Here is a 24,370-nt window from a genome sequence, read left to right as displayed (position 1 = left end):
TAAAAGAAACTGCTGTCGTTACCAGAATGGCCGAGTGGTTAAGGCGTTGGACTTAAGATCCAATAGACATCTGTCTGCGTGGGTTCGAACCCCACTTCTGGTAAAGCGTCCTTTTACAATTCCCACCCCTAGAGTTCCCAAATGCGGAAAGGCGGAGAGCTTCTTTCCAAAGTAGCTGCGTTTTACTGACCGGGTTTTTTTTTTGGGGGGGGGGAGGGCACTTTTCTTTCTGGCAGGTATTTCAAACTTGGGCTAGGATCGCAAAGGAGAGCGCCGTTTGAAGGGCCAGAAGGAGCCCCTCCCGGCCGGAGCCGGTGGCGCAGTCATTTGCGCTTCCGAGGAAACCGAGCGATCCCGAGGTTGGCGGTTCCAGGACGACGAAGAGCGAACCTTTTGGAAGACGGACGGAAACAAAGAGCACCACGAATGAACCCCAATGTTCGCCAATAAATCGTACCAAGTTGAGCTGAGTCTCCTCGTGAAAGAGCTTCCTCTAAATGCGTCTACGTGTGGCTGACAAGCACCCAGGAAAAGGCAAACGCCTTAGCAGTTTTTGCTGCTTTTTTGTTTGGATCCACTCCAAGCTCTAATGTGGAATGCAGAAGGAGCGAGGCCGTGCGTGGATCCACCCTCGGGGCTTTGCGTGGGAAGTTTGTACAGTATCTGCATTTTTCAGGCGTGGGCTTAAGAGCCTTTGACGTGCAGGGAAATGTACCACCCGCACTCCGTACCTCATGTCCTGGGAGCCTGCCTGAGGAGAAAAGTCTTCGCCTGCTTGCCGAAGGACAGCAAAGACGTCGGGAAATGGCGGCGTGAAAAAGATGCTTTTCGCCTCTTGATGGAAGGATGAGAAGGAGGAGGGCGAAGGGCTCCTCCAGAGGGGAGAGGGCATTCCGCCAGAGCTTGGCCCCCAGGCAAAGAGGGCTTTTGCTGTGGGAAATGTTTAGAGCGTAAACCTGCCACCAGAGAAGGACCCGAATGGGCAGAGATGCTGAAGTGGGCGAGAGGATGTGGCCGCAATCTGTTTCCTTCTGGTTCTGCCTCCTGGACATGAATTTCTGGAGCATATCTAGAAATGCTAGAAGTGGCTACAACATGCCGAGGAGGGGCTACAACATGCCCAGGGAGCAGGCCGAGGCAAGCATTCCCTCCTCCTTGCTTGGAACGGGTCGCCTCTCCCAAGGCTCACCTGAAGGCTTCCTGCAAATACCGAAAAGGCTTTGGAATGAGAGTCAACAGTTCAGGTTTCCCATGATTAGCTTTTGATAGATAGAAAGGTCAAGGTTGGTGCAGGAGGATTGCTACTCCGGTTAGGTAGGCCCTCTTTCCAATCTTTCGTGTGTTCTGAAAGCCCTGAACCACCAGGAGGAAAGGATCCTGAGGACACTCACCATACCTAGGAAGACAGCCTGACCCAGAGAGGAAGGGAATGTGCTGGGGTGGGGAAATGGTCAGATGACACCGGAAGGTGGGGTCCCGCAGCCTGACTTCCTCCCCCCCCCCTTTCTTTCTCTCTCTCTTTCCTATTCCAAGTGAAATTTCGCTGCAATTAGTATTCCAGTTGAATAGACCTGGAAGCCACAGATTTCCTGAACTTCAAAGGAATACAATAATATAGTATTTGCAAGTCAAACTAAGTCCCACCAGCAGCATGTGAATCTGGATCTTTCAGACCCCCCTTCAGATGGCTTGCAAGTCCGATAAGAATTCTTTTGTCCCCCCCCCCTCCATACTATCGCTGCTGTAAACCCAACCCGCTGAGAGGCTACTACTATATTTGTTCCGCTTTTCATTGTGCAGTAAAACCTATATACCATTGAGTGTGTACTCCAAAACGGATATATTTCCCATGCTTCGGAGGTGTTCACAGTTTGGCTACAGGGTACCCTACTGACGTCACTGGGGGGGGGGCAGCAGTGCTGGCAAGCGCCGGTTCCCCTGCAGTTTGCCCAATCAGCCTCCCCTCAGAAGGAAACCAGTCATGGTTCACCCACCCCAAAGTCTTTACATGGAGGTGGATCTACTGTACTAGGAAACTATTGAAGCCTATGCTTCAGGGCCCCTAATCCCAGATGAGTCCCAGAAGTGACTTTAGTTCACATTAAAAAAATGGTGATCTGTCATGGAACAACCCAATTGAAGGCGATAACAAGGGTTCTCCAGACTTCTTTGCAGGTTTTGAAAGGGCCCCCACAACAGTTCAAGTTTCAGGGCCCCAAAAGTGTAGGTCCATCATTGCCTTTATAGTATTTCCAATGTGGGCTAGGAGCTTGGTTTTCATTTTAAATGAAGACAGAAGTTCTTGGGATGGGGCATTCTACCCCAATACCAATTTGGGCACTTGTGTGGTTATCTTAGGCATGAGGAACCACAAAGCAACTCTTCTGTTTTCTGACATTTTATTTCTCAATAGAGGAAATCTTAGCCCCTTGGTTGGCAAATAGAAGTAGTGTTTTCTTATTGAAAGCTATCCCTCATTCAAGCCCGAATCAGAAGCACTTGAAAGCCATCCATGCTAAACGGTGCCCCTTCAGCTGCAACAGCCCCCCCCCGCCTGCCAGGTTGCTCCAGGCCCTGTGACGCATCCTTCCTTGTGACTGGCCTCCTGAGTGGCGCTGTGGGAGGCGGCCAGAAATTCTTCATTTCTCTTGCTACAATGTTGGAGTAGGAATGAAAATGTGAGTAGGAGGTCTCAGCAGCTGATTGCTTGTGGTTTGGTCATGAACAGGTGCAACTGTGAGGAGTCCTCTAAAACAGCCATTCTCAATGTAGGACATGGCACATTTGAAGGGGGCCACAGGCTGGAAATAATTCTTCACACAGTGCCTTATAAGGTTCATTATGCAACTAATACAATCCTGATTTGGCCTAAATTTCATATTGTATTTATGGCCTTGGCCAAAAAAATAAAATAAAAATAAAAATAAAAAAAAACCAAAGTTTGAGAATGGCTGCTCTATAAAACTGAGAAAACAAGAGGAGGGCTTGATGTATGCTTTCGTTTCCAAGGGAACTGCTAACCCTTGGCTAGTGGTGGGAGGTGATTTGTCACCTTCTATGAAAACAGCATGTGGCAAAGAGCAAAAGAGCCTCAAAGTTTCCTGAGGCTTTCCATGACCATAAGATTAGAAGGTGGATCCCTTTGGCTTTCAGCTCGGACTTTGGGCCTTGCCTGAGTTTCATGCCTGTCCCTCCTCTGTCCTTGCCAGACACTGACTGGACGCTGCTATGCTTCCAGAGGAAGATCCACCTTGTCAAAGGCACAACACATCAGAGCCGTCCCCAGCTGCTGTGGTTGTCCCCACTGCAGTTGGGGAGTGCAGATCTCCAAGTAAGTCCCACAAGGTTATAGGGATCACCGGGGGGGGGGGGCATGGCCAGCTGGATCATCTGTGGCTGTCAATGTGAGCTCTCTGTCTCTCTTCATTCCCTTCAGGATCGTCCTCCAGCTGCATAAGGTGCTCCCTGTCTGCATCCATGGACTCCCTGGAGTCAGCTGATAGACCCAACATGTCAGTTACGGATTTTGATAGAAAAATATGGAAGGAAAACTATAAGAAATCTGAGTGGGGTGCAAAGATGTTGCTTCAAAATTTGAAAAGGCCTTTTTAAAAGTGCCTCAGAGAAGAGTATTAAGAGTGAAAGCATTACTAAAAACCCACACCTGGAGATACAAGTTTATATTATGAAACCAAAACATGGCCAGTTTGTTTTCAGTGCACAAAGAACTGAAGATATGATGGCAGCAGCTCATCCATTGAGTTTCATGACAGTGTTCACAATAGAAAAAGTAAACAAAATGTGAACAGAGACAAGAACAGAAAAAAAATGGAAATACTTTTTATGTTGTTGCTTTAGGTTATACATACCTATAATTAACAAAGAAATACCACCAAAAGAGATGTGGAAAAATCTGTTGAACAAATGAGAATAACCATCTATTGCACAGAAGAAGCTTTTACAAAACAGTGTAAAAGAAGGAAACAAAGAATGTTATTTTAAGTAGTTTTTTTGTCTAAGTGTAACCTCAAAAGGTATAAAAACAGGTTTCTATCATGTTTATGAGAAGATCTACTAAAAACACTTGCTTGAAAAAGGGGAAATATCTCAAAGGGAGTGAAAAGGTGACACGCATTGTTCTCATGGAGTGAGACAGAGAATGGGACTTATGCCTAGCATAAGGACTGCACATGGCAAAGAGATTCCACTGCATCAGATTATGAAGTTTCCTCCTTTGGCTGGGAAGGCTGAGTGAGCTTTTCTTTTTTTAGAGAAAATATTTTTCTCTATATTAATATGCTTAGAGCTAAGTAATGCTTTTAATTTTGTATATTTCTACTTTTAAAAAGTTTAAATACTTTTTAATGCCTGTTACTGAATGTTATAAGGCTTTTTTGATTTTTATGATTTTTTATTATTATTTTCCTAAGAACTCTGAAGTGCTATAGAGATGTATTTTCTACCTTAATAGGTTATAAGCTCCTGTGTTTTAATGTTTTTGCATTTTTGATTCAAGCATGATTAAAATTCTTGTCTGGATTTTGCATAGCTTTAAGCTTACAACTAAGATGTATTTTCTGACAAGTATTTGTTCAAATCTTAAGTTCAGTTTTTATGGATTTTTAAGTATTTTAGGCTTATTGTTTTGCATGTCTGTATGACTCTTGGATTTAAGCATATTTGCCTACAAGTCAAAGCCTTGAAGGACTGAACCTAAATCTCACTATCTCAGTCTTACCCTCTTTCTCTTTCTCCCCACTTCCTCCTGTTTGTTTGTTTGCTTGTTTCTTGGGCTTGGGGTGGAGGAAGAAAAGAGGTTGATTCACACCCACCAACTTTCTTCCTTTGTTCCTTTGTCTTTGGGGAGCTGTTCTGTGAGAGCAGAGAAGTCTCTCCTTGCTCTGCAGGGAAATGGTCCTCCAGCCCTCTCCTCCAACCCCGGATTCCTCATTTTTTATTCTTTTCTGGGAATGGAGGAAGAGGTTCTGGGGATGGAATTGAGTTACTCAATTGTCTTTGTAGCTGGGAATAATTTTTAGTTGTTGATATATTTGAGGGGAGGAAGGGATAAAAAAGGGCTTCTAGAGTTAAGGACCAGCTCCTTGAGGCACAGGAGGCAGAGACCAAAATTTGCCACGGGTTGCAGAGATTCTACACTGCAGAAAGCAGGCAAATATAGCCTCTCAGGAAGAACATATTTGTTTCAGATAAAATCAGTGCAATTAAAGCATTTAACTAAAATGCCCTACATACTCACTCAGCTTGACCATCTGAAATCACTGGGGCTCCCTTATGGATAGACGCAGAGAAGGAGGTTGGAGAACTGTGAGTTTATGAGTGGAAGAAATAAGCCCCTGTTTAGGAATCTTGCTGCTATCATACTTTTTCTGAGAGACTAGCACAGAAAAAACTTTTTTTTTTTTTTTGGTTAGGGATGCAATCACAAGACAAGGGAATTTCTATGTTTTTAAACTGGAAAACCATTGTTGAAAAGAATACTACAAATGATGGCTGCAGAAGGCACAGCGCACAATCTATCCCATGGTACAATGACATGACATTATCCTGTCTTTGCTGTTGCACAGGAAGTAACTAACTACAGTAAGAAATGGGTGGGATGTAGGGAAGACAGATGGGGGAACTAAAAAGTACAGTTGGGGGGTCAGGGTGTGATGGGGCCATAGAAAAACAGAGATAAGCTCTTCCATCTTTATGATACTCTGAACTTGATCTACGTGACAAGATAGGAAGATACTTTCTCACTTGCTCTCTCTCTCTCTTTCTGTCCGTCTGATTTCATTTAAAATATTTTACCCCACCTTTCTCACTAAAAAAGACCCAAGAAGGCTCACAGAATTAAAAGACAGTATTTAAAGCCAACAACAGTGAGTATACAAATACTAAAAAGGATCAAACAAATAAGATACTTACACAGCTGGAAACTAGCTAGCTGCAAATAATCTAGCTCCTTGGAGCTAGTTCTTTTGGGGGAGGGCAATGGTCATGCAACACTTAAATTGCACTTTCAGCACTTTCCCGATCTTTTGGATGTGAGAGTGGGTAATGTTTTTGAGTCATTTACAAAAGCAGCTTTTCAATGATGCTTTAAGGTCTCTTTACATACCACTGCTCAGTGCCAGAGCACTTTCTTTGTGTGTAGACGTTTGCAAATTTAACGCTCAGCTTCTCCAGACAGGTCTAGGAAAGGATCCTGCCCCAAAACATGAAATGCTATGGCTGCCGAGAGTCACTGTTAAAAACACTGGGTTAGATATATCTGAAGACTGGGTGGCTTCTCATGTTCCAGGCATAAAACAAGGAAGTGCTCCTGGGAATGTAAGAATTGGTGCCTCAACAGCGGCCATTTTATTTTTCTTCCTTCTCCTCTTTATCTGCATCCCATTTCCATACTGCTTTTTTTGCCCCTCCCACATGTGCAACTAAAAAGCAAAACAAAACCAAAAACACTACCCCACTCATCAATAAAACCATTAGAACAATAACCATAACGCAAATTATTGTGCGGGAAAGAATGCCTTTAAAAGAATTCCTTTAAAATGCTTTCAAACAACATTTATGGCAGGTTATTAAGCTGCAAATGTCCTTTACAGGGAAAGATAAGGTAAGGAGAGGCTTCAAAATTAATTTTATCATACCTCACCCATTAACACATGGCAGCCCTTTTCTCAGGTCTAGCTGCTATCTGGTTGGTGCTGTGGATCTGCCCAGTGTATCATCTACACCAGCAGGTCTTAACCTTTTCTTTACCATGAACGTCCTTTAAATATCTTTTGTTGTTGCAGACCCCCAAGACTTAACTCAAGATTTAAAACCCTAAAGCGCATCAAATACGTATTTATTTAAAATTTATCATGAAATTTCATATTGATAGATACTGCTTGCTATAACTGTGACACTTTTTAAAATGACTGGAAGAAGCTTCATTTTGCTTTGAAGAGATTGGACCCTCATCAACATTATCAGTTCTTTTATATTTCAAATTCAGCCAGCGATCCATTGTGAGGCTCAGCCAAAATGTATTGTTACAAAATTCACAGCAATAATATCAAAAAGTCACTTTACCCAAGAATAACCGAGCAGTTTTATTAGCAGAAATCAAAGAAGAAACACGAACATGAAGTTGGTCTGAGCACTCACTGACACTGACTGACTCCGACTCTTTCTTCCCAAGGCTTCTGTCTGCGCAGTAGCAAGAAAAGGTCACTTGCTGTCTCTCAGCCACTCAGCATCACTTACTCGCATGTTATCACTGTGTGCAGAAATATCAAACAGTTGTTTGCTATCAATTTCCATAACTGATTTTCACTTTTGTTTGCTTTTATTAGGGACAGTAGGTTAGAAAAGCCAAGTTTTACACAAACAAGCAAAGGAAATTAAGATTTTGTTCTACGTTTGCTTTTCTTTCTTGCTTTCTTTCATTAGTTCTTTCTTTCTATTTTAACTGAAAAAGATCATACCATTTCTTCAAGCTTTCACAGATCCCCTGTGAGGACTTCAGAGCCCCTGGGGGTCCACAGACCACAGGTTAGGAATGTGTGAGCTACACACTACAGAAGCTGGCAGGTTATTTCTTTCTTGGTCGCTAGAGGGAGGCAGAGGGTATTGAAACAAGCTTTCAGGGCAAAATGCACATTAGTGGGAAAACAGTAATATTTCATCATCATAATGAACAAATGCACAGTCTGCACTGGAGGAAGGAAAAAGTAATGGCAAGTCGAATGCACATATTGAAGTTCACTATTCAGAGCTTGTCTAGATATGTTCACATTTATTTATTTATTTATTTATTTATTTATTTATTTATTTATTTATTTATTTATTTATTTATACTCTGCCTTACTCCTTGAAAAGGATCCAAGATGACTTACAACAATGAAAGACAATATTTAAAGTTGAAAACTGTAAGTATACAAAGGTGTTTAACATCATTAAATGATTATACTGTATTTAAAAATTATGAACAATGAGTAAAGAGGCATCTTACATCAATTAATAGGCAATATTAAGGCAAAGATCAATAAGTATATGACAATTTAAAAATGTCACTCTGAGAAATGGAGAACACAAAAATGAAAAGCAAGTAGTAAACAACAGTCCAGTCAAAGCAGTAATGCATAAAAAAATCTATCTAAAAATCACACACAGGTAGCTGGTTACTGAGGGAAGCCTTGCCTGAAGAGAAAGGTCTTTGCCTGCTTGCGGAAGGACAGCAAAGATGGGGCCCATTTGGCCTCCTGTGGGAGGGAGTTCCAAAGCCTGGGAGCAGCAACAGAGAAGGCTCCCTCCTGCATCCCCATCAGACACACCTGTCAAGGTGGTGGGACCAAGAGAATGTCCTCTCCTGATCATGTTAACACCCAGGCTGATCTTCTGTATTATCTGGATAGAAACTGGATTTGGAAGAAGGAAACAGCAAAACAAAACAACTAGACAGAAGTTGGCTTTGTAGTCCCTCTTTCCCTCACATCTCTTTACAGATCTGAGCATGTATGTTTAGCAGATTTGAAGTGTGAGCTTCTGGCCTGTGTTCTTGGCTAGTACAGCATACATTCAAAAGTGTGGTCTTTCCAGTTGTCACCAAGACTTTCAGATTTCAAGGCCAGCTCTTGTGGCCACTTCCTCCAGAAGAGGCAGCTATAGTTATCTAATGATGAGTATGAAGTGTGAAAATAAAACATACTACAACAAAGGAGCAGAGGGGCAGCTTAAGATCTTTCGCTACCTGAGTACCGTGCACTTCTCTGGATGAATGTGGGCCATGATCCGCCAGGAAACCCTTGTCTAGAAACCAAATTCAACATGGGGGCTTCTGTTTCCTCGCAGTGACCGTGGAAGTATGCTTTTCTGAAGCACAAGATCTGTGCATATGGTGGGAAAGTGCTGATTGATTAGTTGAGTTCCAGGAGTGCAATCCAGTCTGATTGATATTACCAAGAGGGCAGCTGAATCCTAACCTTCCCCAATCTATGCATATGGGAAATATCTTGAGACTATCATTGTCCTGGTCTAATTTGCGCATGTGTTGGGGCTGAGTCCCTGAGGCTATGCAGGTTTGGATTTGGGAGAAGTCACTTTCTTCCTCATGCCCCTCCTTTTTTTTACATTTTTATTGATTCATTTTATTTTTCTGGTGGCTGATCTTAATCAGCAAAACAATTCTCTGGAAGTGGTTCTGCTGGCAGAATGGGTTTGTGCATAATCCTAACCTCCTAAAGTCAGTAAATCTTTGAGTTAGGACTGCACTGTTGTTTCCTTATTAATAGAAAGCCCTTTTTTCAGGGAAGGTAATGCTAAGCATAAATCTCTAACTGATTTTGAATTGTAAGGATGTTCTGACTGCAGCTGGTTGAAGCCCTCAGTGGTTTAGGAATGTGGCTGTGGAGCCAGAGGTTGGGAGTTCAATTCCCCGTTGTGCCTCCTAAAAGTAGAGCCAGCCTGTGTGGCCCTGGGTAAGCTGCACAATGCCAGGGTGTATTGAAGGAGGTGTCACACCACTCTATTTCGGGGGATCCTCCATGTTTCAGTGGGTTGGTAGGTGCAAGTATGTAGATGAGGGTATCCCTTTATATGTCTTATGTGACATCTAACATAACTGGCCAAAGTCTGACCTAGAGGCAGAATACTTTTTTGTTTTAATTTGGGGGGCAGGAATTATAGGAAACTAGATATTTTTCTCAAGCCTGCAAGGTTCTACCAGAGCTGCCAAAGTCTATATTTACTTTGATTGAGGGGAAGTATAGTGTCTGGCAAATAAGCTGTGATATAAGGCTTAGGAAAATATAACACAGGACCTTTAGAGGGACAGAAAAAGAACCTTTTCTTTTGACTACAGGAAGCAGGAGTTGTTCGTTGAAATAAATGTTGTGATATAAAACTGCAATTGTGTGCACGCACGCACACACGCACACTCTCTCACACTCAAAGAGTTTCATTGGTTCCTTCCTGCCTGGTCATATTTTTGTAATGGCCTTGGAATATGGAAGCAGTAAGAAGGATGGCGTCTGGTGAGACCGACTTACCAGTGGAGATACTAAAATGAACTGAGAGCAGCAGGTGGCATGTCCCTGATATGCAGCCAGCTCAAGACAAGGCCTCCAGGGCACAGCATTCCCTTTGAAAGCCATTTGATGTGACCAGTGACTAAGAGCTGCATCTTAAGAATGTATGACTTTACTGTATTCACTTACAGCCATGGAAGAATCTGGCCAGCAAGCTTCTGAATGGTTCCACATAAATGGCAAGAAGGAAAGAGATTGTGTTTTGGCGTTACTCTGGGTTATATTATTATCTGGATAGACTACATAATGTTAATTGAGTTGCCTATGGCATATAAAAGGGTACTATTGGAATTATTTTTGTTCTTATTCTAGGTCTAGGGCATCTGCAATGTACTTGAGCTACCATAGCCTATGAGAAGAGTGTGCAGTTAGATCAGATAATTATGACCTTCTGTGATAGTAGTGTTGGGCACTTTTATCTCAAATTTTCATACCTTATGTAAAGAATAGATGATTAACCAAACAATCTTATAGTTACAGATATGCTGCTCAGGAAACAGTCAACATTCAATGCGAATCCAAGGCAGACCTTTCAACATCACAGTAATCCAAGTTTATGCACCAAGCACCGATGCTGAAGAGGCTGAAACTGACCAATTCTATGAAGACTTACAACACCTTCTAGAACTGACACCGAAGAAAGATGTTCTTCTAATTATAGGAGACTGGAATGCTAAAGTAGGGAATCAAGAGATAAAAGGAACAACAGGTACATTTGGCCTTGGAGTTCAAAACGAAGCAGGGCAAAGGCTAATAGAGTTTTGTCAAGAGAACAAGCTGATCATCACAAACACTCTTTTCCAACAACACAAGAGCCGACTCTACACATGGATATCACCAGATGGGCAATACCAAGATCAGATTGATTATATTCTCTGCAGCCAAAGATGGAGAAGCTCTACACAGTCAGCAAAAACAAGGCCTGGAGCTGATTGTGGCTCTGATAATCAGCTTCTTGTAGCAAAATTCAAGCTTAAACTGAAGAGAGTAGGAAAAACCACTGGGCTAGTCAGGTATAATCTAAACCAAATGCCTTATGAGTACACAGTGGAAGTGAAGAATTATACAAGCATCCAATCTCTTCATTTTTGAATAAAAAATAAACTTTCTACTTTTTTAAAATTGTTTTATTACCCTCTAGCTATCAACTTACATTTATGTTTTAGTTTAAATCTAAGTTACTCCAACACTATCAGGAAACCAAGACCAATTGTAAAATACATCCCCTCTTTCGTTCAGCAAGCCTGAAAAAGTATCCATTTCTGTCACTTGCCATATTTTCTCAGTATGCCTCTCTTGTTTCTGTGGCTCTGTTTTCTTCCAGTTTTTGGAAGAGAAGGATGTATCCAGGACAGTAATCCGATTTTAACATCACATTTTCTGACTGGGTAACTCTTTATCCCATCTATATTTCCTGGCATCACACTCAATAAAACAGTTCCGGAGTTAATACAGTTTCATTTAACTGTTGTTTAACATCTGATGACTTCCATCAAATCTTCCATCTCGCTGAGATGCTCATTTACCTGCTGAAATCCTGTTATTATCATTCGCATGGTAACCTGCCATTCTTTATCTAACAAAGTCCCCAACAGTTGATATTTTAATTTTTCGGAGGCCATTTCCGTATTTCCAATGAGTATGGTCTGTATAAATAATACTATTTAGTTTCCACTATTTTATCAACAAACCAAACCCATCATCATAAACCTCCCCTAGGTACTTCCTCCCCTCCTTACCCAGATATTATAATATATAGACCAACTTTTAGCCCAACAATTTAAATTACAACCGTAGCAGTATTATCAGAGTCCCACACAGCCAAGAAAAAGTCCAGACTAAACAGCAGACACAGGAAGTCAGTCTCTCCAATAGATATCTGCCAAGATGGCTCCCATCTCCGATCTGTGCTCGGGTGAATTTTCAGAGGGAAGAAATATCAGGTTGCAACCCAATTTTCCTTCTAGGGCTCGCCAACTGCTTCAGAGAGACCTCTTCTGGTCTCCCCTTCAATCCACCAATTCTAGAGGGACCCCAGACCGGGCAGTTCCAGCTTTTCCTAGGGGCTATTTCCGGAGGCTGCTGGCAGCACCATGATGAAACTCCGCCTCCCTAGACAGCATGTTAAAAAGCAGAGAATCACCTTGCCGAAAAAGGTCCACATAGTGAAAGCTATGGTTTTTCCAGAAGTGATGTATGGAAGTGAGAGCTGGACCATAAAGAAGGCTGACCCCCCAAAGAATTGATGCTTTTGAATTGTGGTACTAGAGGAGACTTTGAGAGTCCCTTGGAATCCAAGGAGAACAAACCTATCCATTTTGAAAGAAATCAACTCTGAGTGGTCACTGGAAGGACAGATCCTGAAGCTGAGGCTCCAATACTTTGGCCATCTCATGAGAAGAAAAGACTCCTTGGAAAAGACCATGATGTTGGGAAAGTGTGAAGGCAAGAGGAGAAGGGGACGACAGAGGACGAGACGGTTGGACAGCGTGATTGAAGCTACCAACATGAATTTGACCAAACCTTGGGAGGCAGTGGAAGACAGGAGGGTCTGGCGTGCTCTGGTCCGTGGGGTCACGAAGAGTGGGACACAACTTAACGACTAAACAACAACAGCTCTACAATATCCTTTCAAGATGTTGTAACCAGAACTGCACCTAATATGTTTCAGGTGTGTTTATATATAGCGAGACATATATGGCTTGTTTAACTATGTAAACAAATTAACTATTTTATTTTGTTTTTATATGATTGCACATTTTAGCTTGCTGTAAACCATCAAGAGTAGTGCATTGCACTAATGGGGTGGTATATCAACTAACCAACCAAACAAACAAACTGCAGGTGGACCTGGATATCCAGGTTCTTGCAGTGAATTTCCTCAGTTAAAGCTGATGTACCAGCTTGTCCTGTTCCTCAAAATGTCTGACTTGACTACAATGACCCATCACATATTTATATCCTATTTCGATTATTGCAACATTCTTTATGTGGGGCTGCCTTTGGAAACAGTTTAGCAACATCAGGCCGTTAAGAATCCTGCGTCCAGACTGCTGACTGAAGCCAGTCACAAGGGCTATACTCTTCACATATCCCTGCCACCCTCCTGGTCTCTCCTTTTGGAGAGGGCCTTCTTTCAGGTTCATCGTCATCATAGGCACATTTGGCGAGAACCTGAAAGAGGGCATTATTACTGAGTGCTCCTGAGTTTATAGAGTTCCCTGCCTTATGACTCTGAGGTTAGGTTGCCCCCCCCCTTGCAGAAGTGTATTTTTAGAAGTAGATGCAGCATATTTTTACCATTATTTTTTAAACTGGGTCTTTTAAATGTCTTTTAACTTTTTAAACTAATGGTGTATTAAACATTATTTTGGTTTAATCCTATTTTAATGATAACGTCTTAATTTATTGTGATTTTATACATGTATTTTTTAAAGTATTGTATGCTTTGTGTTACTTTATTAGAAGAAAGGTGGGCATAAATCAATACATGTGACTATTGGTACTTATTATTGTTATTACTCCTTCCCAAATGATCCCTAGCTCAGGACTTCCTTCTTTCCATATTGGATACATTCTTTCAGCAGTTCACTGGACCCCCCAAGATGTTTATCCTAGTTAGTCACCATCAGCCCAGATGCCATCAGTGTGTGTGTGAGATACAAATCTCCAGAGAGAAGCATGCCAAACATCAGTCTCTGTTGGTCTTGAATTGCACCGTTTTTGATAAAAGCCGAGGAGGTTTAAAAAACTGTGGGTTTTTTGTTTTGTTTTTGCTTATTTTCACCATTGAAGGTTGAGTTCTTCTCAACCCCTGCCAGTAGAAAAAGATGGAAAGCAGAAGGTGAAAAGTCACAGATCTCTTTCTCATAATAGTTCTTGAAATATCTTACAAGAAAGGGAATGGGTGCACTGAGGATGTCAGGGAGAGAATGACTGGATTTCTTTCTTTCTTTTTATTTAGAGCATTGGCCCCAAAATGGGGGTGGGTGGAATAGAAAGAAATTTCAAGATTGTGAGATTTCCCTTAAAAATTAATACTATTTTAATAATTTAGACAGAATAGATATCATTAGGAAAATTTGGAACTTTTTGAGAGAAATGATTCAAGCACACTTGGAATTTAAACTTGTTTTTATTACACTTTTGTGTTTATTTTCCTATATAACTGTGGGCACGTCATTCTCTTTCCTCCACAGAGACTTCATTTGTTTCTGTTGGAAGAAGGCTTAGATTTTGCTTTAAGATTCACTGCTGCTGTGGCAGTGGCTTCAGCTGCAGGGAGCTTCTTGGCTAGCCCTTTAAGAGAAAGCAAAGAAAAGATTGGTTTAATATATATGACATTTTTTCACTATATATATACTATTGCTGATTCCCTGCATCAGTTAACTGATGCAGGGAAATAGCAATAGTATACAGTATATATATAGTGAAAAAAAAAGTCTCCCCATATATACTCTGCTGAGCAGTGAAAGTGATTAATTTGTTAATATCCTGAAGTAGCTCACAGATTAACCCAATTCATAATATTCGCAGGAGCCATTTCGGTGTGAAAGGTCAGGCTTGATTGTATTAATCAAGCCCAGCTGTTCCCAAGTGGCCCACACTAGATCATTCACTGATGCTAGTGTAGCCATCCTTCAGTGTGCATAGAAGTGCAAACTTAAAGGATAACACTCTTGCTCCTTTTGCAGATTCACAGAGACTTACATGGCTCAAAGGAAAAAAGAAATGGTAAAAGGAGAGTTTTCCTGGCACCTGCACAAACTTCTACTGGAGACTTGTGGCCCTAAGGATGGAGGGAGAACAGCATATGAGCCCTGTTGTCTCACAGGGTTCTCGTATGAATCTAACCAGCCCCTAATTGGAATGTCCTGGTTGGCTGGTTTGGGAGAAGGCCAAAAGCCAAGCTTTGCAACCATAAGCTACGTCTTTGAGTACATGGCACCTGAGTCTGGTACACTGTGTTTGGTTTTACTTCCTGTAACATAGTGGTAGACAATCTGCGACCCTTCTGATGTTGCTGGAAAACAACTCCCATCATTCCTCACCTCTGGCTTTTGCTGATGGGAATGGTAGCCCAGCAACATCTGATGGGGTCAGAAGCTGTCTGACACGTAATGTGCTTAGCAGTGGTGAATGGGAGAGGCTGGATAGGGAAATATATTACAGTGGGTTAGTGCTTGCAGGAAGAAACTTCTCTGCTATTACTGTAGTCAATAAGACCGTGAGTATAGCTCCATGAGTTGCAATGCCTGGCAGTGGAGCCAGAAGTTAAGAGTTCAAATCCCTGATGTGCTTCTCAGGAGAAAAGCCAGCCAGTATGGAACCTGTGCGTATTTTATACCTAGAAAACCCTGGAAGGCTTGATATGGGCTACAATTGACTTGATGGCACATAATCATCATTATTATTGTCACGTTTAAAGCAATTAAGTAGCAGAGAAGCAATAACAACAAAACTAAAAAACTCTATCCCTTTCTTCATCTATTAGGTTTGTTAAAACATAGTGAGAAGGAGCCAATCAAATTCCACAGAAACTGGATGGCTTTTTTCACAAATTATCTTTACTTGAAAGATCGTTATCTAGCAGCTACATGTGGGACCTGTTTGCTCTTTGCCTGTTTGTATGCAGGCTTTCCAAATAGCTCAGTGGCTTAGTAGAAATAGTAGGTCTAACTTGGAGGAAAGTAAATACAGTTTTTACCTATCTCTCAGGTTGTATTTGCAAACAAAAGGGAAGTGCCATGAAAGAGCGAAGTCATTCCAGGTGACGTGTCCTGAAAAAGACAAAGAGAAGGCATGAATATTGGAGGATTCCAGAACACAGGGTGCTTTAGTAGCTCAATGACCAGCACACACTCTTTGCAAGCAGAATGTCCCAGGTTCAATCCCTGGCACCCCCAGATAGGGCTGGGAAGAATTTCTGCCTGAAACCTCAGAGAGCTGCTACTGCTCAGTTTTGAAAATCCTGGGCTGGGTGTACTAAGGGCCTGACTCTGTGCAAAGCAGCTTCCTATGGCCATGAAGGATAGTTAAGCCACAAACACAGAGAACTCTGTTAGGTGAGGTTCTAACAGACCGCACAACACCAGAACACCATACTAGTATAAATTAAGCTAACCATCCCCAACCCAGTAGCTTCCAAATGTGTTGGAACACAATTTCCATCATTCTCAGCCAGCATTCATTGAAAAGAGTATGAAAGTTATAGCACCCTACCTGATGACAGCAGGCTGGAAAAGGTTGCCTTAAATATATGCCATCATAGCGTTAAGCAAAGAGTAAAATGTTGCATTACTATAGCAAGCTAAAGGAGAAGTTTTCATTCCTTTAATGTGGTTGCTAAAAATAACTTTGCCATCACATTACCCAGAATCCCTCGGTTAGTATTATCATCACTGTTGCTGGTTTAAATCCAGGCTTAGCAGACACCATGCTTAGATTGCTTTGCTCAATGATATTAATTTCAATTATATTTAAGACATGATCTGCACTGTGGTCACAAGATGCCTCTATTTATGTAGAACAAAGGATAGAAAGGTGATTGGTTATCAGATGGTTCTCTCCCCCCCACCCCGATTGCATATATCTAGTGTTCCTGCCATCTCTGTTCTGTTACTGTATAATTAGGACTCCATAATGCATTCAATCATATTCCAGGGTTTTTACATTTGTCAACATATTCCATCCTTGATTTTCTTGGCATTCATTTTTAGAACATATTGACTACTTATTTCATTGACTTTACTGAGTAATCTTTGCAGACCATCCCAGCTGTCAGCTAGTAATACTGTATTGTCTGAATATTGGGGTGTTCTTGACAACCTCTCCATTAACAATGAAACTGTCACTGGAATCTGCAACTGCTTCTCTGAAGGTGTCAACATTCACCTCCGGGACAACAGCCACTCACTTCCACTGTTTATTACCATTATAGGTTGTCAATTATATGAATGTCTCTTGAATGAAGACCTTTGCTTGCCAACCACATCAGTTTGCCATGTTGGGCATCATTTAAGGCTCTCTCGTGGTTAATAAAGTTAAGGTCCAGGTTCATGTTCATGCATCTCTCCAGAACTACATCTACACAGTACTGTATAGTGGTTTCCTGAGTTCAGATCATCATCTGCATCCAAATTGCATAAATTTTGCCCCTTTTCTTTTCTTTTCTTTTGCTTTTGGCCTCCGGTTGGTATTGGTGTTGCTGCCAGAAGTGGTTTAGAGATGATTTCATTCCTCTTGTTTCCTCCTCCTCCTCCTGAAGCTGTTCAGGTTTATTAACCACTAGTGTTAGTCACCAAAGTGAGCTCAAAGGCCTCTTTGGACTCAGTTAGAAGTCCAGTCTGATGTTAAAGGGAATCATTTTGATGAGGGAAGGATAAGAAAAAAATCCCATCATGCGTGCTTTCTTTCTCCCTTCTTATCATTCTGTTCCCAAACCATGGATGTGTCTGCACAGACTGGGCTACCAAAAGCTTTTTCATCCACCATCTCATTCCTGTTTCCATTCCCTGTATAAAAACCCTAGTCCCCATCTACTCAGACACAATATTTAACTTTAAGAGAGAAGGGGTTCGTATGGAGGTATGGAGTAATTTCTCACCATTTTGCAAGATCCAGGACCCCAAGTAGTGTTCTCCAGCCAGTCCATCAGGTTGATTAGGAGGAAATGTCTGGAAATCAAATCCTGAACCATCTGTCCACACAAAGGATCCCTCCTATGAAAAGGTTCAGAATTAGTGGCCATACATGGAAAAAAGCCTTGCCAAGTCTTCCAAAGAGTGGAAACTGTATTTGCTGCTCCTGTTAGGTCAGCCAATGAGGGCTCATTTGGCTATCTTGATCAGACAATCATTACCTCCAGTCCAGGTATGGAAGCTTTGCAGATGTTACCTTTTAGCCCAAGGCTGTCATCCAGTGACCATACAATTAGGAGCATGGTGCACTGAATTCAGCAAGATCAGTCTGAATAAACATGGATAAGATCAGATTTGCAACAAGGACCATATGTCATCCTACAGAAATATAAACCTGACGGTTTAGTTTCTCATTTTTCTGAACCTAAATTCATTTCAGCTCAACTCAATATCTTTTTTGAACTCTGCACAGACATTTATATGCATTTTCTTGTCTACATATTAACATAAGCACTGTTCCTAAAAGACATATTTTTGCAAGCAAGTACTCTTGCATAGAACGTTCCAATAAAAAGTAATTTCCAGTAAGATATGCATATTTGTATCTTAATTTACACATTGGCAATGCATTTTCAATAGGGAGACTCTGTGGAAAATCTGAGGAAATGCTAATTTAAGTGCATGTCTGTTCTTTGGTTTGGCTGTTGGTTTGGACAACCAGTTATGCTCATTCACAATTGGTGAAAGTATTTTGTGTGGAAATTTGGGCTGCATAAACTTATCCCACATTTCTAGATGGGAGGGAGGAGAAAACCTCACTTACATATAGAAAACATACAGATAATGGTCTGAGCAGGAGTGATGCCTCTCCCTATCATTTTGAGATGGACGCATTTCTCCTACTCAGACCATTTATCTTTCTGAGCCAGCTATAGAGATCTTGTTAACCTCCCGAGAGAAGGCTGAAGCTTGAGGTTAGTACATCTTGGGACATTTCCAGACCAATTTTTTAAGTTTAGGCTAAGTAGGTTTGCCCATTCTCAATGTATTGGTGAGGACTCAGAAGACGGTTAAGCTACTTCATTTCTCAAGACAAATCTCAAGATGAACAGGGCCAGAGGGTGAGGAAGCTTGGCTTTGATGTGTGAGACAGCTTTAAGGCTTGAATAGCCATCTCCACCTTTCCCACCAATGTTAATTGTATGTGTATTGCACTTGTGCCATTTTGGAGCACCAAAGAAGCAGGAAAAAAGGGGAGCTGACAGGGTTATTTGGTGTAAGGCGGAATGTGGAGACTCCGGAATCTTGAATCTCCTTGAATCTCACCCCCACATCCCCAGGAGCAGGATATCGTAGGAATACACAATGTGTGGCCCTCCAGATACTGTTGGACTGAAGTTCCCATAATCTCTCATCATCATCATCTGTGCAGATTAGGGTTGATGATCAGCACACAAACATTTGGTGACCGGAGATGCTGTTGACTTGGCAACCCTAAAGCTGACCTTTTAGCTATTTTCAACAGTTGCTCCTTATATTTACCTTGAAAGTGTCATGAGCACCGATCCAATAGGCCTTTCCATTGGTGTGATCCAGCGGTTTGCCCATCAAGTGAAAAATGAAGTCATTTTCTTCTGCACTGTGGATAGAGGCCAGGTGGGAGTTCCTGCCATAACTGTGACAAGCCATCTGAGGAGAATTCACAGTGAAATTTACTTCTCAGTAGCTTCTGCAATGTCTTCTTCACAACAACTTAGCATTTATATAAGCCCCAGCCACTCACATGTGAAATACTGCACTCAGATTTTGCTGATCAGTAAACCTGATGCCAGCCTATTTTCAAGCACTTTAAAAAACCATGAGTATTCTTCTTCTGCTGCTGCTTTTTGCATTATACTATTATGCTTTATTAGTATAAAACTGGACATAATTTCACTGCTCATAGATATGGTCTGACCAACCACCAGAAGAAAAAAAAAGTAAGAATATTGTTGTCAAAGTAGTTTAACTGTTTCACCAAGAAGTATGACAATCTTTGAATTACAACTGTGTTTGTGTCCATCAAAGACTTACATTTATTATTTCACTTTTCCATTTCAGATTTTTCTATTTCAAAAATTCAAGGATGTGGCACAGACCTTTATGAATCTACAGTATATTTGTAAATCTGTGGTTTTAAATATCACATTTGATCAGCTCAGTTACAGACCAACTTGTTAAGGAAATAACATGGTTAGCTACTGAGGCTCTTGGGTGGTACTTTTAGGGCAGGACTTTGGTGTAGACATTCAGAGCTTCTGGGTGCTCAACAAGAAACAACAAGAAGGTCCAAAATGCAACAATCTGGCTTAACTATACAGTACTATGAAATGGGTAAAGTAATACATATCACACACTGTACAGTTGAGAAGGAAGTCCACTATTTTTGAACTGCAGGAGTGGGTGCTACCGCTACTCAAAACAAAAATAACTGGCACTAAAGTAGAAGATGATGGGTGGAGAAAAGAAGCAGCTCTCTCTCTCTCTCTCTCTCTCTCTGAGTGTGAGTGAAAATGTAATCTCGATAAGCAGAGGGTTTTGGAGGATTGTGCTGATGATAACAACAGTGTGGAGATAATCAGAAAAAAATGTTTTATTTCTAAACATATCATTATGAATCAACAGCTCCCTCAGTCAAAGATAGCTCAGAGGTTTAGGCATTGGAGGTTGGGAGTTTGTTTCTGCATGAGGAGGGGAGTGTGCTAAGCCTACATCCCTGTCACGTTTTTCATTGTTCTCCATATGCAGAGAGGGACTTCAGAAGAGAAGAATGTCCCCTATATGATCTGGACAGTCTCCAGGCGTACAGGAATCTCTTCTCCTCAGAAAGTTGCTGTCCACATGAGCAGCTTTCTGAAAAGATGAGGGGATGGAACTAACACACTCTCCCTCCTAAAGTGTGTATTTGACTTACAATAGGAATAGGGCTAGAACTGGATTTCTTGAACTGATGACAGCCTTAGCATTTTAAACATGGCTGTATGAAAAAAAAACTACACTAATATCTGCTAGTCAGGAGTCTGCATTTGGCCAGTGTCATATCTAAAAAGAAGACCTGACAGCACTTGTGTTCTTTAATGAAACATGACGTTAAAAGTATATCCACCATTGCTGACAATGGCAGAAGGTGCCCCATTGTCCCCTGACATCCCAAATGTCTGGTCGTGCTTGCCTACGTTGTGGCATCATGGCATTCCACCTTTCCTGACCACTTTTCCACATCACTGGTTTTCAGGGTAGGTCGGCAGGATCATCACGATGCAACACTGTGACAGGTGCAAGTAGTTTATTTACTACCAGATAAGATGGTGGGAGAAGGAAAACTAAATGTTTTTCTATTTTTCTTAGCAGCAAATGGCTGCTTACCGCAACACTGAGTTCTATCTCAACTTTAGGGAAGCTCATGATCAGAATCCCTTCCTCAGAGCACAGGTGACATATACTGTAATCAGTTTCATTTGTCCTGTTGACTGCCCCGCACATACACACACAGATCGAAGGTACCAATTGTGTTTCTATGAAACCTGTTACCTATGTTTCCCTGCACAAAACAGCCCAATAAAACCCACTGAACATGTGTTACCCAGAAGGGACTTTAGGTTTTGGAAAAATGGGGCTAGCCAGGGACATTGGCTTGCTCTGCCCCTCCTTTCCCCCACTGCTAACCACTCTGACATCCATCCTTCACTTGCCTCAGCGTCATTCCAGTTTTTTGGTTCCATCACAGCTTTATAGCAGGAGTCCGCATACTGCACCCAGCCTGTTGCACAAAAACCACTGGAACAGAGAAATGTTTGGGAACGGGTATCTGATGCAAAGGGAAGATGGAGTTAAGAGTTAAATGGAAGGATCTGGCTGCCACATATTTCTGTGTAAATATACACTTCTCAATCATTATACAATCCTATTTCCTCCAAGTACAAGAATTGCCAAATATTGAAGTGGTAGGCTGCGAATCAGAGAACACTCTTGCATTCTACCCAGTTCATTCTTTAAAAGTTATGCCAAATAACATGTAATTCACTCCAGTAATCACTATGCAGAGATTTTGGAGCTTCGAAGCTTACTATGGCCAAAATCCCTTCTGTAATTCAGCATAGTGGAAATGACATTACCAGCAGTGTCAGATCACTGCTAATTAAAGAGTCTCTGTTTCAATTCCTCATTGTTTCAACTTTATCTCATTGTGCATGAATCATGTGCATTCCAGAACTGAAGCAAGGACTCTGTCGTTAGTGGCTGGCTGTATCCGCTAGTAGTGACATCATTTCCCCTACACAGTTGCAGAAAAGGATTTTGCCCTGTTGGAAGTAATTAGTTACATTTACAAGGTCCCAGGAAGTTGCTAGTTACCAATATAGATGTATAATAAGGAGCAATTAATCTTCTCATTTTTAAAAAATAACTGAAATACTCATGTAGTTTAAATAGTTACTACTTTTAAATAGTTACTATCTCCACCTTTGGAATAAAATCCAGCCTCTTTCCACCCCATCTCATTGTTGCCTCAATACCTTCCACAGACCACAAAGCTCAAGTAGCAGAGGGCAGCACTTGAACCAGAGGAAATTCTCCACCATCATATAGTGAAGTTATCCATTGTTTTGTTAAAGTTGTACTACAGGTTAGTTATACCTGCATTATTAGGGAAATTATATAATAATAAGTAACTAGTTATTTGTAACTAGTCACTTCAAAGCTCTAGCTTTCCTTTCTAAACATTGTTCCACTTCATGGAACAATGAAGTTGTAAACACTTTCTGGTTCACAACCCATCAAGGCATAATTATTAATCAAACAATACATAAACAATATACAATAAATACAAGAAAAGCCCTGTCACTATCTAAAACATTTAAATAGAATTAAACAAATATAAAACAAATTTAGACATCTCATGTCAATAGTTAAACACTAGTAAAAGGCAGCTTTAAAATAATTCTGTTTTTAATTAATTGCCTAATGATTGAGAAGGATGGTGCCTGACAAACCTCCGTAGAAAGTTTATTTTAACAAGAAGGGGCCATGACCAAGAAAACATGGTTTCTTTCAACTCTTTTTGTCTCCTTGGGTGTCATAGTTTTTAGCATTTTAGCATCTGTGTTCCAGGGAAATAACAAATGGGGGTTATTTTCTATATGTTACATCCAAACACCCACCAATCCTGGAAAAAGAGTTGTGGACGAAAGAGTACTGCAATATAAGGAGGACACTGTACAGCTTAAAAGGAATCTACAAGTAGAATCTTACAAATCTACAGAGTTTAATGAAGCAGTTTTATATGCCAATAACAGAAATGTACAGCCCTTCAGATATTGCTAGACCATCATACCTCATCATACCTTATCACTGGGCCCTCTAGATGTCATGGGACTGTGATACCACAACATCTAGAGGGCCACACACTTTCCATCTCTTCAATCTGGAAAAGAGCTAATTGATCACCTTAGCAATGGGAAGAGAAGAAACCTATCCTTCTCTAATACCAAAAAGGTAAGAACATGAAAAACAACAACAAGTTTAATAGCTTGCATGATATATGGTGAACTTTCTTCTAGTTTTAAGCACTTTGAACAATATTTTACTGAAAAGGGAGACTATAAATATTGTTCACAGCAGAATCCATCTAAACTTACCGTGAATGGAGAAGATCAAAAGAAGGGCACACAGAGATGTCCAGGATCCCATTCCTAGTAGAAGCAACAAGACAATGGAAGGGAGTAAACAATGCAAACCAAGGCTGCTTTCTAGCTGAAGCAGCTCCTAGTGTCTAGAGACTCTGGGCACCTGTATTTCAACAGCAGCAGCTCTGTAGCAATTCAGAAGTTCTTTTTATGCAAATTAAGTAAATTTCCCTTTTTGCTGCTGGTTCTTCTTCCTTATTTGATTGCAAACATTTACAGCTTTCTAGAGTCAGCATCATGCAATATATTTTTATCACCCATATCTGAGGTTCAACAGATTTTTTCCTTATTAGTGTACATTTTATGAGATGATGAGGGTAGATATTGGTCAATATTTGCCAGACAAAAAGATCTAGAATTAGGCTTTCTTTTAACCCTCAGTAGCTAATCTAACAAGCAATGTTAACTCAAGATGAATTTCTAAATGAGGAACATGGAACAAGTGAGGAAAATTAAGCTAAATAATGCTGAGAAACAAAATTCCTAGGCTCACATTAACTTTTTGGTGATTCTAGGAGATATTTCTCAAAACCTATCTTGGTAATGTTTAATTTTATTTGTAAAGTGTATTGGTTATGTTAGTTTGGTGTTAAACATTATTTTACTTAAAATATAATGGAGATATTGGCCAGAATCCCACTGGTGATTTATGCATGCACAATTTAAATTGTTTAACTCACCACAGTGAATCATCATTAAGTAATGAGGCGCTAATCATGTTACTAGATGCATTCCTGTCTTGTAGTCAGACACCTTGTAAAGTGACCAGGGATTAGTTAGCTAGTGTCAATTCCCTGCAATTAGTTATATTGTGCATATTATGCAGGCATAAATCACCAAGAGGATTCTGGCCATTAATGTCAAAGCAATAAAGTACCTTTATAATTAGTTCAACTGAATCCAGCAGGATGGATTTGGAAATGAGACT

General features: G+C 41.0%; 1 protein-coding gene, 1 long non-coding RNA gene and 1 other non-coding gene across 7 annotated transcripts; 2 read left to right on the top strand and 1 right to left on the bottom strand.

Moving 5' to 3' along the window:
- Positions 1–20: 20 nt before the first annotated feature.
- Positions 21–103, top strand: TRNAL-UAA (transfer RNA leucine (anticodon UAA)). The gene has a single exon. It is a non-coding gene; the product is annotated as a tRNA-Leu (tRNA).
- Positions 104–122: 19 nt separating this feature from the next.
- Positions 123–4,555, top strand: LOC110078368 (uncharacterized). The gene is made up of 2 exons (XR_002300425.3): positions 123–3,331; positions 3,437–4,555. It is a non-coding gene; the product is annotated as an uncharacterized LOC110078368 (long non-coding RNA).
- On the bottom strand, positions 4,135–24,370 carry LOC110078317 (lectin). Of its 5 annotated transcripts, none has more exons than XR_013540700.1 (7): positions 23,395–24,370; positions 21,451–21,566; positions 19,262–19,408; positions 17,686–17,800; positions 15,787–15,859; positions 7,479–8,411; positions 7,079–7,270 (listed from the first exon to the last, which is right to left on the bottom strand). XR_013540700.1 is itself a non-coding variant. In XM_020792320.3 (6 exons), exons 1-6 carry the CDS (start codon positions 23,444–23,446, stop codon positions 7,222–7,224), a joined length of 552 nt encoding a protein of 183 aa, XP_020647979.3. In that variant the 5' UTR covers positions 23,447–24,370; the 3' UTR covers positions 4,135–7,221. The 5 variants fall into 5 exon arrangements, 3 of the variants coding, with proteins under 3 accessions (XP_020647979.3, XP_072841556.2, XP_020647981.3); XR_002300415.3 differs by lacking the exons at positions 7,079–7,270; positions 7,479–8,411 and adding exons at positions 14,196–14,378; positions 14,790–14,868; XM_020792320.3 differs by lacking the exon at positions 7,479–8,411 and having other exon boundaries at positions 4,135–7,270.

This window comes from Pogona vitticeps, chromosome 1 (assembly GCF_051106095.1).
Source record: "Pogona vitticeps strain Pit_001003342236 chromosome 1, PviZW2.1, whole genome shotgun sequence".
Lineage (NCBI taxonomy): Eukaryota > Metazoa > Chordata > Lepidosauria > Squamata > Agamidae > Pogona > Pogona vitticeps.
Note: the sequence above shows the minus strand (reverse complement) of the source record. Positions and strands in the feature narration are given on the sequence as shown.

Bases quoted from the DNA above. Each gene is read 5' to 3' on its own strand.
- LOC110078317 (XM_020792320.3), bottom strand. From the start codon at position 23,446: ATGGGATCCTGGACATCTCTGTGTGCCCTTCTTTTGATCTTCTCCATT. The intron at 17,801-19,261 runs GTAAATATAAGG...ACCTTTTCATAG, and splicing joins GTGCTCATGACACTTTCAAG to GAGGGATCCTTTGTGTGGAC. The intron at 7,271-15,786 runs GTAAAAACTGTA...TTCTGCACACAG, and splicing joins AAATACAACCTGAGAGATAG to TGATAACATGCGAGTAAGTG.